The sequence below is a fragment of the Chiloscyllium plagiosum genome, chromosome 18 (assembly GCF_004010195.1).
Source record: "Chiloscyllium plagiosum isolate BGI_BamShark_2017 chromosome 18, ASM401019v2, whole genome shotgun sequence".
Lineage (NCBI taxonomy): Eukaryota > Metazoa > Chordata > Chondrichthyes > Orectolobiformes > Hemiscylliidae > Chiloscyllium > Chiloscyllium plagiosum.
The window spans coordinates 64,301,072-64,318,883 of NC_057727.1; the positions used below are offsets into that span (position 1 = coordinate 64,301,072).

General features: G+C 40.8%; 1 protein-coding gene across 4 annotated transcripts in view; it reads left to right on the forward strand.

The window, feature by feature from the left end:
* The window catches only part of dock3 (dedicator of cytokinesis 3), a 918,089-nt gene that overhangs the window by 670,056 nt on the left and 230,221 nt on the right, over positions 1-17,812 (forward strand). For all 4 annotated transcript variants that reach the window (XM_043708484.1, XM_043708482.1, XM_043708483.1 and 1 more), the window contains exons 28-31: positions 5,102-5,196; positions 5,946-6,021; positions 16,145-16,245; positions 17,520-17,578. In XM_043708484.1, the coding sequence (XP_043564419.1) occupies positions 5,102-5,196; positions 5,946-6,021; positions 16,145-16,245; positions 17,520-17,578 (331 nt within the window). The remainder of the gene's footprint in view (positions 1-5,101; positions 5,197-5,945; positions 6,022-16,144; positions 16,246-17,519; positions 17,579-17,812) is intronic.

Genomic DNA, 17,812 nt, shown 5'->3' on the forward strand with positions numbered 1-17,812 from the left:
TGGCAATATTACCAATCGTACAAGATGCCACCAGATCCAGGGTTACCGCAGGGGTCAGAAAAAAAATCAATCCTTTTGTGACATCTATGCGGATTGGAGAAAAACATGAAATCCCTACCTGTAGGGTGCAGACACCTCCAGACATCCGCCAACCCTAATTCCCCACATAACTGTTTAGTTTGTGCAGAGGGTATCGAGGGACCTTTAGGCAACCTGTCTACTGTGGGGTCCATGAGACAGTTAAAATCTCCCCCTATAATGATGTGCCGAGACTTGAGACTTAGCAGTTTATAAAAAGCATCTACCAAGAATTTAAGAGGGTGAGCTGGGGGACAATAAACATTTAAAACACCATATTCTTCCCCATTTATCAAGGCTTTAAGAATTGCAAACCTCCCGTATGTGTCTTTAACACATTCCAACAATTTAAATGAGAGATTTTTCCTAACCAATATAGCCACTCCCCTTCTTCTGGTATTACATAATGAAAAATAAACTCGGTCAAAGCCATTCTGCTGTAATTTCAGATGCTCCTTGTCATCCAAATGTGTCTCCTGTAACAAAGCAATATCCAACTTCTCCTTTCTAAGACTCAAGAATACCTTGTTCCTCTTAATTGGTGAGTGACTTCCCTTTATATTCCAGGTACACCATTTAATCAAATCATTAGCCATAATCTTCTGCAATTACATTTAAATTCCAGAGAGGAGGAACCCGAACCACAAATTGCTGAGCCTTAGTGTCGCATGGTCCACCAAACATAAAAACTACATAAACTAAAACTACTAAAGTTAACAAACATACAAAATTATTAAAAATAAAAAAACAACAAAAACCAGAAAACAAACCAACATATAAAGCGCCGATAGCGCTGAGTAGGGGAATTCACCCCCTGCCCGGAGGGGGCAACTACCCGTCCCGAACTGCCCATAAATAGGCATCTGACCATCTCAATCACCTTCACTTCTCCCAGCTAGAGCCGCATCGCAAGCACAAGCTAAAAAGAATAAACACCCCATAGAATATCAATATGAACAAAAACCATTTTTCATTTAAAAAAAGGCAATAAATACCCCACCCATCCTTTGGTATGTCCTAACTTAGAAATTTAAAATGTACATCTTAACCACCGCCAGACATAGTTTGAACCAAATTATTATCAGTAGAGGAAAAAAAAGGGGAAAACAAAGCTGCAACCAGATTTCCTCCATGTCTTTTACAGAATGATAAACACATACCCAAGCAACAATATTTATATGTACTACAATTGTTTAAATTAGGTTAGTTTGTCCACAAAGTCTCTAGCCTTCTCCGATGTGTCAAAGAGATGCATGGATCCATCTAAGGTGACCCGAAGCACTGCTGGATATCTCAGGGAGCACTGAATCCCGAGCACCTTCAGTCTTCTCTTGACACCATCATATGATTTTCATTTCTGGATCACCGCCGCTGAAAAGTCCTGAAAAAGCATTATCTTAGACCCCTCATAAATTAGGGCCTTTGGATCCTTCCCCTGGAGTCTGGAAGCCTCCATGACTCTCTCCTTATCCCGGTAATGATGGAACCACACCAGGAAAGAACGAGGGCATTGACCCAGACCCAACCTCTGCGCTGCGTCCCGGTGAGCCCTCTCTATCTTCAATCCTCTCGTGCCAGCCTCCAAATCAAAGAATTTTGGAAGCCAATCTTCAACAAATTCCGCTGGCCGCTCACCTTCCTTACCCTCAGGCAGACCAATGATCCGAATGTTTTTTCTCCTGCTCCTGTTTTCAAGATCATCCACTTGGTCACGCAAATTATGAACTTGCGTCTTCAGGGCTTGGATCTCATCCTTGAATGAACTGGCATCAGCTTCCCCCACTGTGACCCTCTGCTCCACCTCATCCGTCCTCTTCTCCAGGTCTCCCAGCTGCTGCTCATGCTTCTGCAGCATGAGAGAGACTGGAGCCAGCTTCTCTTCAATCTGTTTCCCCAGCATCTTGCGAGATTTCGAGAGCTGGTTCACCAGGTCCTGGAGAGTAATTGACTCTGAGGCTGCTGCTGGCTGAGCTGCAGACCCTGCCTCGGATGCTCCTCCTCCCTTTTTAGGCATTTCTGGACAGCTGAAAATACAAGTAAGTCAATTTTTAAATGTTTCTTGGGGCCCCACAATCTTTCCAATGCCCCAAGAAATCCTGATGACCTTGGTTGGGCGGGTTAAAGGACCGTCCTGCTCCTGCTGCGATGCGAAGCTCTGCAGTGTGATCTTCTCAGATCGCCACCATCTTAGATTCCCCCTCCCCCACACTATTTAACTGTTCCCTAAAATTTGACACATAGTTCAAATATGTCCTTTCTGAATTTTGACTTACCAATTTCTCCTCAATCAATTTTAGCGGTCCTCTCACTTATGCCCAAAAACTAATTCAAATGGGCTAAATTTGGTTGATTCATTTGGTGCATCTCTGATGGCAAAAAGTATAAATCATTATCCCAATCATCTGGATAGACTTCACTATAAGCCCTCAACATGGTCTTTAATGTCTGATGCCATCATTCTAACACTCCGTGTGATTCTGGATGGTATGCAATAGATTTGAATTGTTTTATTCCTAAGCTGTCCATAACTTCCTTGAATAATGTGATGTAAAGTTTGACCTTTGCTCTGATTGTATCTCTATGGGTTGTCTATATCTCGTGAAAAATTTGAGTAACTCCTCCATAATCCGTTTACCTGTGATATTGCATAATGGAATGGAGTTCTAATGAACATATCCATTAATCTTGACAGCCTTTTTCCTGAGGCAGTATCTGTTAGCTATAATCACATTAGCCCTAAAAGCCATACAAACTAGGCACATCAGAACCTCTGCGTTTACGACCCCTCTTAAAAAAACAAGGCTGGAAGAACCTTGAGCAGCATCGTCACACTCGGCAACTTTCAGAAGTTTCAACAGTTTGCTGAGCAATTAAAATAATAAAACACATCTGAAGCGTCTTCAAAGCTTTACTTCTCCAAAGCCATTTTGTAAACTATAGGTGAACCATTCCAGACTTCAACTCCTTACTCTTCAGTAGTTACTGCTGACTACAAATCGCAGAAATTGCATAGTCTTTTTAATCTAAAATGTCCAAATAGCTCCATTTCAAATTCCTCATAACACAGAAATATAAATATATTCCTAACACAATGTTAAAGTAGAAAACTTCAGTTAGAACTACAAGTTGTTAACTGCTTAATGTTATCTACATGATTTTGTGACTGACTTCATGGCAGTCATGTTGAACAAGGTCAAAAGTCACACAACACCAGATTATAGTCCAACAGGTTCATTTGAAATCACAAGCTTTCAGAGTGCTGCCTTTTTTGTCAGGTGAAGTGAAGAAAAGCATACAGAATGTATAGGCAGAGAGATCAAAAGATCGTACAAATGGTTTAATGGAGTCATAGAGTCATAGAAATGTACAACATGGAAACAGATCCTTCGATCCAATTTGTCCATGCCAACCAGATATCCTAAATTAGTCTAGTCCCAAGGCAGTGTTGGAGACAATCCGAATGGCTAGAATAACATGATAGGCGTAAAAATCACATGCTAAGGGTCTAACCAAAGCAACAAGTAATCCAAAACTATACAAACTAGAGAGATCATAACAAGTTGTCACGGTGATAGTTTAAAATAGGGCAGTGAGGAAGGTTTCACAAATATAGCACAGTTTGTTGGGGTTACATGTAGCACAGTCTGAATCCAAGATTACAGTTGAGGCCATCTTCATGGGTATGGAATTTAACTATCAGTTTCTGCTTGGTAATTCTGCATTGTTGTCTATCTTGAAGGCCTCCTTGGAGGACACTTACCCAAAGGCCGGAGACTGAATGTATAGTTTTGGATTACTAGTTATTTTGGTTAGACTCTCGACATGCAATTCTTATAACTATCATGTTATTCCAGCCATTTGGTTTGTCTCTAGCACCACCTTGATTTTATTTTTTTGTAATAATCTCTCTGCTTCAATTAAATGGATTATAGATCATCCTCTTTACTCACTATTCAGTTGTTAACACTTTACTCACACTGTCTCACACTTTTGATCACCTACAGAGTCTTATTATTCAACACTCCACTCACACCATTTGTATGATCTTTTGATCTCTCTGCCCACTGATCTCTCTGTTTATAAATTCTGTGCCTGGGTGCTCTCTTCACATTATCTGATGATGGGATAGCAAAGCTTGTGATTTTGGACTACAACCTGGTGTCTTGTGATTTCTGACTTTGTCCACCCTGGTCCAACACTGGCATCTCCCCATCATAGTATTGAACAGGTGAAAGTGAGTACAGCAGAGCTGGAGATCAGAGTCAAGATTAGAGTGGTACTGGAAAAGCACAGCAAGTCAGGCAGCATCTGAGAAACAGGAAACTCAACCTTTCGGGCAAGAGCCCTTCATCAGGAATGAGGCTTCATTTCTGATGAAGGACCTTTGCCCGAAACATCAATTTTCCTGCTCCTTGGATGCTGCCTGACCTGCTGTGCTTTTCCAGTACCACTCTAGTGTTGAACAGTCCAACCATAATTAGCTAAGTGATTTGCTTTCACGCTCACCTCCTAAAGTTTTTCTCCATTTCCTTCCATGCAGCCTGCTAAATGTGGTGCTTTTAAATGGTGGTAATGTTTTTTAATGTTGATTTAAAACTTAATAATTAAGTTAAGTTTACCAGAAAAGTAAGTATAGAAAATTGCCTGTGTAAATCAGTTTGCAATATTGATCAGTGAGCCACTTTCTAAGCACCATAATTCTTTCCGTACATTCTGTCATGCATTTTACTGTCTTACTAGCTTTTTGCATGGTTGGGTATACCGTTTCTGATTTACTCTGCCTCTGTGATTCCAAGCAATGTAACTGGTACCACTGATCTCTCAGAGGCTAAGCCAGCTCTTATTTAATAATGTGCAGGTACCATGCTTGAGGTAACATCAGGCTATTTGGTTTGCTGTTCACTGAATACTCATCACATTGGTCATATCAAAACTACTACAAAATAGAGAACTAATTTAACAAAAAGGTAAACAAAATAATGTTAACTCAACAAGTTACTTCATGTCTTTCTTTCTGTTTTAGGATTTCTTGTTAAAAATATTTTGTGTGTTCCGTAATTTAATGAAGCTGAGTGTCTACCCACGTGACTGGATGGTAATGAGACTTCTAACCAGCAAGTAAGTTGACTGAAGTGACTCAAGTAAGTACATGTTGTCAAGGAATTTAAAATATGTCTGGTCACAAATATCCCACCTCTTTAGTAAAGCAAATTATAGATTTTGAGTTTGGCTTCCTCTATCCTCCGATCCGCCACCTCTCCTACAGATTGCTCTGTGTGGTATTTACCTAAGTGGCCATTCTTCATGTGCAAGCATAGGCACTAAATTTTGGCAGGCTATTCAATTATGCAGTCTTCAGAATGCAATCCCGTATTGACCCTATATGCACATTTGAGCATGAACAAACATGCCTTCACAGATTTACATGCACACCGATAACTGGTTAGGAAACAGGAGGGAGGACCTTAACTTCCTTTCCTAACCCAAAACATGGGCGTCAATTGTAACGTATCTACATGTTTAATTGTAATCTGAAAGAAAAAGGCAAGTTATTATTTCAGGTGGGTGCTTTAATCAAAACTATTTTCTATTGATCTATCTCAGTTTAATTCCAAGATTTTGTTTTTCCCAACACTGACGTAATGTCAGGCTTATCAATAATCTAGAGAGAAGAAAAACAATACTACGAATGAGGATTGAGACAGAAGCTATGAAATCAATAAAAACAAATTGGCATATATATTTGAAAATTTATGAAACGAAAAGTTGTTTTTGATTAAGGAGTTCAGATCAATCGACATCATCTGTGATTTCAAATTCTGACTTCTGACTGGCCTTAGATTTACCTTTGTGTATTTATTTTGCAGCATAATTGTTACAACAGTTCAATATCTGTCTCCTGCATTACACAAGAACTTCACAGAAGCAGATTTCGATTTCAAGGTGAGTTGGTTTCTTAATTTTTACAAAATAACAAAATAAAATTGTCTTAAATGGCCACCATATTTCATGTGAACCCATCTGTGTGTTTTGTTCACCTGCAGCTTTCTTTGGGCTTACAATAACTGTCTCCTTGTATAACAGGGACTCGCTCTGTTCAGATCCAACTTTAATGCAATGTTTGGATGTGGATTATCTAGGATAGCCTTGGCAAAACAGGAAAAATTTTAACTAAGGTTCCTACCCGTTATTTTGTAGTGATTATACTTTTGAAAATACAAGTATGTGAATATCAATTAAGGTTTACATAATGCCACCTCCATGATATAATGTTCTGTCAGCATGGGATTTAAACCCTGATATCAGAATTCCAACTTCCAACAGAGCTCAAACTCCCAGGAAGACAAGGCGTAAAGAAATGGTGGGATGGATTGAGGATCCGTAATGGTTGGGTGCAGACCCAGGGTACAGAATCCACTGAGCAAAGTTCAGGCACATGTTAGTAGATTGTGGTGTACTTGATGGAGATCAGTCATGATACATGTCTGCTATGATATGTCCAAAATGTTCACATTTAACCAGGACCCAGGAGAGGGGTTATGCAGCAGCACTCAAAGCACCTGGCAGCAGGTGACAAATTGCACATGAAACACCTGAGAAAATTCAAACACTGGAGTGCCATAGGTTGAGTGAAATCTCTGAGAAGCTGCTTCTTCCATTCAGAGGCTGGTTTTCTCTTTTGCTTGCTACTGACAAGTTAACCACTGAACCTATTAGCAGAATGAACCCATCAGCAGAAATCATCATTATAGAATCCCTACAGTGTAGAAACAGGCCATTTGACCCAACAAGTCCACACAGACCCATTTCCCTACTGTTTTACTCTACATTTCCCCTGACTAATGCACCTAAACTACACATCCCTGAACACTATGGACAATTTAGCATGTCCAATTTACCTAATCTGCACATCTTTGGACTGTGGGAGAAAACCGGAGCACCCGGAGGAAACCCACACAGACAGAGGGAAAATATGCAAACTCTACACAGACAGTCGCCCAAGACTGGAATCAAACCAGGTCCCTGGCGCTGTGAGGCAGCAGTGCTAACCACTGCACCACTGTGCTGACCTATGTAGGAAATGTGGGACAGCATCAACCTGTGATTGGAGGAACAGCGAGACGTTGTGTAGTAGCGGTCAGTGTTTGCAGATTCAGGGCTGGGCAAGCATGAATTCCCAGGCTGGGTGGGGAGGATCACAGATATGGAGGCTATCAAGATCAGGGAATTGGGGTGGAAGGAAGCAGTTGAGGCTGCAGATGTGGGACATATGAGAGGGGAAGCTGCAGGGGTTGGAGTGTGGGAAGTTGAGAGAGGAAGCCTGGAGGAGGAGGTTGGTATTGGGATAAGAGAGAGGGTGTTTGCAGAGTGAAGAGAAGCAAGAGAGACAGAGAGAGAAAGGGGGAAAGGGCAAGAGGTGAGGGAGGGGAAAGATAGATAGAAACAAAGATTGCAAGAATGGGAAGAGAACTTGGATCAAAGAGGAAGTTGCAGGTTTGAGGGTGTGGATGTTAATTAGAATGAAGGACTGTAGGGTGGAGACAGTAGTGAAAAATAAAGGCTGTGAGGTAGAGGGGTGAGCTTTAAGGAAGAGGCTACCTGGGAGTACATAGAGGGAAGCTGCAAAAGGGTTGGGAGAAGTATGCTAGCAGGGAGGAAAGTGCAAGGAAGCTGCTAGGGGAAGAGATACATGGAGGCTACATGAGATGAGGGTAAAGAAGTAGGTTCCAAAGTGTGGCAAGAACGAGAAAGACTGTAAAGGGAGTGTGGGGGAAAGAGAGAGACTGAAAGGCAGGGAAGCAATGCTGAGAAGTGCAGAGAGACTTAAGAGGGTTAATGCAAGGGGAGGTGGGAGAGAGAGAGAACATGACTAACAGTTGGGGGTATGGGGAGTTGGGATCTGTTTAGTGTAATAAATGCAAGAATGTCTTTATTTCTTGATGATATTGGCACTTAACAACACCCTTCAATAGATCAGTCTAAGAAAGGGATAAGGCACTGCCAACCCTATCAATGCAGACTTCCAATTGTGGAATTGGGTACGAATCTCTTTTCATTACCACATTCACCTTCTATGATGTATACAAAGTCTAGTTCATCTATTGGTTTAGCAGCCAATGCTGTTGATGAACTCCAGCTACTTTGACCAGGATTTATCATGTAGTTGTCCAGTGTGTTGTGTATCTGTTTCCACTTGAGTTTTGTTTTCTGGGCTGAGCTAATAAGGCTGTTGTTTTATCAGTCCTGACTCTCCTGTATCAAGACAAGCTAATGTAGTACATTCAGGTGTATCTCTACAGATTAACTCATACTCCCTTAGTAATCTTACAAGATCCTCCCATTGTCCTTTCTCGAAATATGTGGACACACTACCTAACTGTCCCAATAGACAAGTAATTTAACTAAACCTTCTTGTTACTTTACGTGGATCACTGAATTTCACTTTCAAGGGTTCACCTTATAAAGGCAACAATGCCAATACTTCATCTTCACCTTGAAGTACTCCAGTTGCTGAATGTTTTTTTGCCCATTTTTGCCTGTGAGACTTTGAAATGTTCTTGTACTAAACTACATACTCCTGTGAGTCTTTCTCAAAACATGTAATCCAACGTTGAGGAGTCATCTGTCTCATTCATGGACTTCTTCCTAATTTTAATGAAACACTGCTGATGTTGAGTCAAGGTGCCTGTCAAAGGGGGCATTCAGATTTGAACTGGGAACCTTTCCTGCATTCAATTCTGATTTCCATGGTATAGCAAAGATGTTCTGAAACTTGAAAGAGTTCAGAAAAGATTAACAAGAATGTTGAAGGGTTTGAGCTATAGGGAGAGACTGAACAGGCTGGAGCTATTTCCCCTGGAGCATTGGAGGCTAAGGGGTGACCTTACAGAAGTTTATAAAATCCTGAGGGGCATGGATGGGATGAACAGCCAACATCTTTTCCCCAGTGTAGGGTAATCCAAAACTAGAGGACATGGGTTTAAGGTGAGAGGGGAAAGGTTTAAAAGGGACCAAAGGGACAGAGGGTGATGGAATGAACTGCCAGAGGCAGTGGATGAGGCTGATACAATTATAATATTTAGAAGGCATGTGGATGAATATATGATTAAGAAGGATTTAGAAGGATATGGGCCAAATGCTGCCAAATGGGACGAGATATCTGGTCAGCATGGACAGGTTGAATTGAAGGGTCTGCTTCATGCTGTACATCTCTATGACCTCTAATCTCTTGACCATAAACTAATCCTGAGTTAGTAATCTCAGGGTTACTACCAGTGCCACATGCTAGTCAGAGTAGGAATGATCGTATAATCAGGATGAATGCGTGGCTTGAGAGATTGTGCAGGAGGGAGGGGTTCAGATTTTTGGGACATTGGGACCGGCTCTGGGAGAGGTGAGACAGTTACAAATTGGATGGTCTACACCTTGGCCGGACTGGAATCAACGTCCTTGGGAGTGCTTTTGCTAACACTGTTGGGCAGTGTTTAAACTGATGTGGCAGGGGGATGGGAACCAAATGAGGAGGTTGGTGGACCGGAAGAAATTTGCAACAAACTAGATAATGAAGTCAGCGTGAGTAATGGGAAGAGTAGGCAGGAAGCACAGGATGAACGCAGAGGGACTGGTGGCCTGAGGTGCGTTTGTTTTAATGCAAGAAGTATAGTAGGTAAGGCAGATGAATTTAGGGCTTGGATTAGTATGTGGGAATATGATGTTATTGCTATTACTGAGATTTGGTTGAGGAAAGGGCATGATTGGCAACTAAACATCCCAGGATAATGATGCTTCAGGCAGGATAGAGAGAGAGGAGGAGTTGCATTACCGGTGAAAGAAGATAGCACAGCTGTGCTGAAGGAGGACACAATGGTGGACTTGAGCAGTGAGGCAGTATGGGCAGAACTCAGAAGTAGAAAGGGTGCGGAAACAATGTTGGGGCTATACTACAGGCCTCCCAACAGCAAATGTGAGTTAGAGGTACAAATATGCAGAGAGATCATATAAAGATGTAAGAGCAACAAAGTGGTGGTGATAGGCGATTTTAATTTTCCCAACATTGACTGAGATTCACTTATTGTTAGATGTCTGGATGGAGCAGAATTTGTAAGGATCATGTAGGAGGGTGTTCTAGAGCAGTATGTAAATAGTCCAACTCGAGAAGGGGCCATACTGGACCTAGTGTTGGGAAATGAGCCTGGCGCGGGGGGTAAGGGGGTTGAAGTTTCAGTAGGGGATTGCTTTGGGAATAGTGATCACAATTCCATAAGGTTTAGAATACTCATGGACAAAGAAGAAACAGGTCCTAAAGGAAGAGTCCCAAATTGGGGGAAGGCCAACTAGAGTAAAATTCGACAGGAGCTGGGGAATGTAGATTAGGAGCAGCTCTTTAAAGGAAAATCCACATTCAATATGTGGGAGGCTTTTAAAGAGAGGTTGATTAGAGTTCAGGAGAGATATGTTCCTGTGAAAATGAGGGATAGAAATGGCAAGATTAGGGAACCATGGATGACAGGTAAAATTGTGAGACTAGAAAAGAGGAAAAAGGATGCGTACATAAGGTCTAGGTGACTGAAGACAGACGTAGCTTTGAAAGAATATTGGGAATGTAAGACCAATCTGAAACGAGGAATTAAAAGGGCAAAAAGGTGTCATGAGAGATCCTTAGTGAGCAGGGTTAAAGAAAACCCCAAAGCCTTTTATTCATTTTTAAGGAGTAACTAGGGAGGTTACTAGGGAAAGGGTTGGCCCACTCAAGGACAAAGGTGGGAAGGTTTGCGTGGAGTCAGAGAAAGTGGGTGAGATTCTTAATGAGTTGTTTGCATCGGTATTCACCAAGGAGAGGAACATGGCGGATGTTGAGCATAGATCTTTAATTACTCTAGGTCAAGTCAGCATAAGAGGGGAGGAAGTGTTGTGTATTCTAAAAGGCATTAAGGAGGACAAGTCCCCAGGTCCAGATGGGATCTATCCCAAGTTACTAAGGGAAGTGAGAGAGGAAATAGTTGGGGCTTTAACAGATATCTTTGAAGCAATCTTGAGCACGAGAGCGGTCCTAGAGGACTGTAGAATTGCTAATGTTGTCCCCTTGTTTAAGAAGGATAGCAGGGATAATCCAGGTAATCATAGACCTGTGAGCCTAACGTCAGTGGTAGGGAAACTACTGGAGAAGATACTGAGGGATAGGATATATACCCATTTGGAAGAAAATAGGCTCATCAGTGATAGGCAGCATGGTTTTGTGCAGGGAAGGTCATGTTTAACAAACCTAATAAAATTTTTTGAAAAGGTGATAAAGTTGAGTGATGGGGGAAGAGATGTAGATGTCATATACATGGACTTCAGTAAGGCGTTTGATAAGGCTCCCCATGGTAGGCTGATGAAGAAGGTGAAGACCCATGGGGTCCAGGGTGTTCTTGCTAGGTGGATAGACAACTGGTTGGACTACAGGAGACAGAGAGTAGTAGTGGAAGGGAGCTTCTCAAAATAGAGACCTGTGACCAATGTTGTCCCACAGGGATCCGTGCTGGGATCACTGTTGTTTGTGATATAGATAAATGATTCGGAGGAAGGTATTGGTTGCCTCATTAGCAAGTTTGCAGATGACACTAAGATTGATGGACTAGCAGATAATGAAGGAGGGTGTCAGAGAATGCAGCAGAATATAGATAGATTGGAGAGTTGGGCAGAGAAATGGCAGATGGTGGTCAATCCGGACAAATGCGAGGTGATACATTTTGGAAGATGCAATTCAAAAGCAAACTATACAGTAAACGGAAAAGTCCTGGGGAAAATTGATGTACTGAGGGATCTAGGTGTTCAGGTCCATTGTTCCCTGAAGGTGGCAACGCAGGTCAGTAGAGTGGTCAAGAAGGCATACGGCATGCTTTCCTTCATCAGATGGGGTATTGAATACAAGGGTTGGCAGGTCATGTTACAGTTGTATAAGACTTTGGTTTGGCCACATTTGGAATACTGCATACAGTTCTGGTTGCCACATCACCAAAAGGGTGTGGATGCTTTGGAGAGGGTGCAGAGGAGATTCACCAGAATGTTGCCTGGTATGGAGGGTGTTAGCTATGAGGAGAGGTTGCGTCGATTAGGATTATTTTCATTGGAAAGAAAGAGGTTGGGGGAGGTTGGAGGTTTGAGGCCTAATAAAGAGAGATATAGACAGAGTGGATAGCAAGAAACTTTTTTCCCCAGAGTGGAGGACTCAATTACAAGGGGTCATGAGTTCAAAGTGAGAGGGGAAAAGTTTAGGGGAGATATATGTGGAATGTTCTTCACGCAGAAATTGGTGGGTGCCTGGAATGCGTTGCCAGTGGAGGTGGTAGGGCTGGGAACGATAGCGTCATTTAAGATGTATCGAGGCAGATACATGAATTGGCAGGGAGCAAAGGAATACAATTGGGCGGCACGGTGGCACAGTGGTTAGCACTGCTGCTTCACAGCGCCAGAGACTCTGGTTCAATTCCTGCCTCAGGCGACTGACTGTGTGGAGTTTGCACATTCTCCCCGTGTCTGCGTGGGTTTCTTCCCACACTCCAAAAATGTGCAGGTCAGGTGAATTGACCATGCTAAATTTCCCGCAGTGTTTGGGGCAGGGGTAAATGTAGGGAAATGGGTCGGGGTGGGTTGCGCTTTGGGTCGGTGTGGGCTTGTTGGGCCGAAGGGCCTGTTTCCACACTAAGTAATCTAATCTAATCCTTAAAAACTAGGCAACAACTTTAGATCCAGGATCTGAATCAGTGCAGGCTTGGAGGGCTGAAGGGTCTGATGCTATGCTGTAAGGTTCTTTGTTTTTGTTTTTAATTCAGACAGACTAAATCCAGTAGATTATTTGAGAATCCCCAATCCTGTGAGCATTTCGGGCAATTTGCCATAATCTTGATGTTTAGAGTCTGATGGTACCTCTCTAAAGTTCCTTGTGTTTGCTAATGATGTGCAGCTGACTTCAATTATTTTATATCAAACTGCTACTGATTTCCTGGAAAACTTCAGACATGAAATTAAAACCTTGCTCTGACTATACATCAAGTGGTGATCTAAACCAGTAATATAAAGCGTGAATTCTTCCATCACTACCCTAGCTATAGTTCTTAAAGGGATAGCCTCTGGATATCAAGTTGTCATGTCCATAATTATTAGGATGTACTGACGTCCTGCTTTTGATTTTGATAATGGTCCTACATAACCTACTAATACTTGACTAAATGGTTCTTCAGAATCTGATATCGATATCAAAGGTACATTTTGATGTTGAGCTTTTTTTACAACCTGATATGTATGATAAGTTTTACAGAACTACACTTCATCTTTATGAAGTCCTGGCCATGTCACATACTTGTTGTTTGCTCCTACATGTTCCTATTTGTCTTGCCATAGGAACTTCATGTGCTATTCGCAATATCTCCTTAGGATATCTGGGCAGTCCCACTATTTTATGAGCAGCCAACTATTCTTTCTCTGCAAATCTGAGAGGATGTCTCCACTTTATCAAAACTCCATTTCTTATGTGGTAACACTTTGGTTACCCTTTCAGCCTCAGATTTAGTGTGAACTGTCTTTAGTAACTTACTTAACTCTGGACCTCTTCCTGAGCCTCAATTAATGAAGACATGTCAAACACTTCCTTTGAACTATCATTCTTCTTAAATAGAATATCAGCTATTGAATATCTGCTTGTGGTATGACTGCACCCTTTAATGATGGACTTTGTTTGGCAATTGCCCTGGTCACCACACATAATAGAAAAATACTCAGGATCTATTCCTGCAACCATACAGTTTCTTTAGCCTCAATTGGACTTTCTGTTCTTACAGGCAAAGCTATGACTTTTATTCATGCCTGATGATTCCCCAGGAGTAAGCTAACTCCAATCATAGATAATTTTGCAGCTACCCTGACTACCATTGGTCCAGAAACCAAGCTACACTCTAATTGCACCTTGTACAATGGAGCTATAATATATTCTCCTTCTATCCCATTTACCAACACTTTGGCTTTCAATGAATTCTCTGGAGGGAAAACTGAATCCTTCTCCAACAAGAGAGTTTGAGTAGTCTCTGTATCTCTCAGAATTGTTATGGGCATGGATTCTACCTTTGAAGAAAAAGGAATTACCTTTCCTTTACATCAAATCTTTTCATGTCTCTCATCTACCTTATGTATTTCTTCTGCACTCACTGCAGTGTTTGCCTCCGGTCTCCTAGTTATAGGCAAAGGTACAAGTTCTAATATGAATTTCCCTTTCAACTTCTAACATTGTAAATGAATGTGTTCCACTTGCAGTGGAAACACCTTGGCTTCTGATTCTCATCTCCACCTTCATCACTTTCCTTTCTGATCTGAGGAAACCACTGTGAGATATTCCCAGCAATCCATGCCTTACCTTGCCTTCCTTTCACGCTTACTTTGTATAGTTTTTGAATTTATGAGAATGATTTTAAAAAGAGTTTAACTTTGTAATCATCAGCCATTATCACTACCTGTCTAGCAGTAGCAACCTTTTGGTCCTCAACGGGAGTTCTTAATACAAAAAATAGTGAGTTTTTAAATTCCTCTGAGAGAATAACCTCTTCAAGAATTTTGTATATAGTTTCACCTTCTAGTGTTCTCATTCTCCTATCAAAATTAATTCGCTTAATTTTTTCAAATTCATAAAGGCTGGTTAAGACTTCTTTCATAAAGTCTGACACCTTTGCCTATATGCCTCAATCACTAACATCATTTGCAGTCGATATTGTCTTTTCCACTGCATCACTTATACAGTCATATAGCATGGAAGTAGATCCTTCGATTCAACTCATCAATACTAACCAAATTTCCGAAACTAAACTATTGGTCTGTGTATGGCCCATATCCCTCTTAAAACTTTCCTGTTCATGTATTTATTCAAATGTTTTGTAATGTTGTAACTGTATATACATCTACCATTTCCTTTGGCAACTCATGGCATATAAGAACCACTCTCCGTGAGAAGATGTTGCTCCACAGATCCCTTTTAAATCTTTCTCCTCTCACCTTAAGAATATGCCCCTAGTTTAAACTTTGCCACTCAAGGAAAGAGAACTTTGCGATTCACTTTATCTGTGCCCCTCTTGATTTTATAAGCTTCTATAAGTTTGCCCCTCAACCTCTTACACTCCAGTGAAAAAAAAAATCCCAGCCTCTCCCTATAGCTCAAACCCTCCAGTTTTGGCAACCTACTTGTAAATTTGTTCTGAGCCATTTCAAGTTTCACAACATCCTTCCTCTCGGAGGGAGACCACAATTGAACACAATATTCCAAAAGTGGCCTAGCCAATATCTTGTACAGGCACAACATGACTTCCCAGCTCCTATACTCATTGCCTTTCCCTTTTTTTGTCATCTGCAAATTTGGCTATTGTACATTCACTTTATTCATCCAAGTCATTCAGATATATTGTAAATAATTGTGGCGCTCCACTAATTACAGGTTGCCATCTTGAAAATGTCCTCTTTATCCCAGCCATCCTTGTTTTTAATGAATCCCACCAATATTCTTTTTATCATCCTCAATTGAGCATTATATTGCACTGCCTGTCCACAGGAATTGCTCCTTGTCTTTCTCTATCTACTATGTTACTTTAACAAATAAAGTTAAATTCCATTCAGTTGGAGTGAGACTTTATCTTGATTTAAAAATCTAACCTATTGGACACCTCATTTAAGGAAGTAAATCTACATGTGTTTAAGTGGATTTATAAACTCTGCACGCCTGCTTTGATCCAATAAGTCGTTCTCTAAGGTAGTCAATTTGACAATACAATAATAATATTCATAGTTTGGCTGTTCAAAACCAACTCTGTAATTGTTCTAAATTCAAAGAAAACCTTATAGAGTAAAATCTGCAATATGTTTCTAAGAGAGTCTGTGAAAGATGGTATCTGTCAGAGTTTGACAGAATGATCAGAGAGATGGTTTTGTGATGGAGATGTTTACCTTATTGCTACTGAATTAGTACAGCATTCTGATATTGTTGTACTTGGATAACTGCAACTTAATGTTCTAGTTGGATAGCTCTCATTGTGATCCATTTCTATAGGTGTGGAATTCGTACTTTAGTTTGGCTGTACTGTTTATAAATCAGCCAAGTCTTCAACTGGAGCATGCCACACCTGCCAAAAGGAAGAAGATCTTGGACAGGTGAGTACAGTCAATGTTGCCATCTTCCAGGAAAACATTACTGGACTCTATGAACAGCCTGAGCCAAGAATTATAGTTTTGAGTAGAAGGAAGCCTGCATTGTATAAGCTAGGTATGAAATGTATAGTAAAAAATAATAGCTAGATCAACAAAAATAAATTTTCCAAGGTGCTTCACAAAAACATTATAAAGGAGAATTTGACACTAGGTCATCTAAACTTATAATAGGGAAGAGGACTTGAAGGTTGGAAAAAGAGGTAATATTTATGGCATATATGAAGGGGAGAAAAAAATAAAGAGATGAGGTGGTTTAAAAGGAAATTCCAGGAGCTGCGTAGCTGAAGATATGGCTCCCAGTAGTGGAACAATTAACATCGGGATTGTGCAAGAGGCCAAAATTAGCTGAGTACTGATCTCTCAAAGGGTTGTAAAGGAGATTAATGGATAAGGAAGGGATTTTAAAATAAGAGTGAGAATTTCAAAATCATGATGAAACTTAACCAGGAGACAGTGTACTGTAAATCAGTGAGCACACAGGTTGATAGTCATTGAGAGGTTAAGCAGGATTGAGTCGGTCTCTTCAACTTTAGAGGTAACTAAGGCATGAATGAGAGATTTAGTAGCAGATGAGCTGAGGCAGTGGCGAATTGGGGTGTATTATTAAAGGTGAAAATGAGCAATCTTACAAATGTTATCGATATGTGGTTGGAAGCACATATTGATATTAGATATGGCACCAATGTTGTGGACAGGCAGGTTCAGCCATAGTTTGTTGCCAGGGAGACAGAGAATTCCATGGTTAGGGAGCAGGAGTTGTAGTGTGGACTGAAGGTGGTGACTTAAATATTCCCAATATTCCCAATATTTAGTTATAAGACATTTTTTATTTATCCAATATGGATATCAGAAAGCAATCTGATAATTTAACGGCAGTGATGTGTTGAGAAAGCAATGAGATGGAGCTGAATACTATCAAGATGAAAAATAACATTTGTACTTTCGGATGATGTCTCAAACAAAAAATAGGAGGAAAACAAGGTTGATCCATAATCATGCAGGAGCTTGAAGGAAAGCCACTGTAAATGAAGTTCTCGCTCTGATTTAAATGAAACAAAATAAGAATCGATAATAATGCAAAAAATTACCTACTTTCTTTTTTCCTGATGATGGGGCCTAGCACTAAGAGATGAAATCAACCATATTGTGTAGCATATTTACTGTGTAAAGTCTATCTTTGCATTGACTTGCATTCATTCATATTCTCTTCCTGGCAGGTATGGTGATATGAGAGTGATGATGGCCTATGAACTCTTCAGCATGTGGCAGAATCTGGGTATGCTGTCATTATTTGACTTGGTATAAAATCTGTGACAAGTATATGAGGGAAATCTAAATAATATATTACAGATCCTTCAGAAATGAGATAACGAGAACCAGAGAAAGTATATTCCTGTCAGGGTGAAAGGAAAGGTTGGTAGGTGTAGGGAATGCTGGATGACTAAAGAAATTGAGGGTTTGGTTAAGAAAAAGAAGGAAGCATATGTCAGGTATAGACAGGATAGATCGA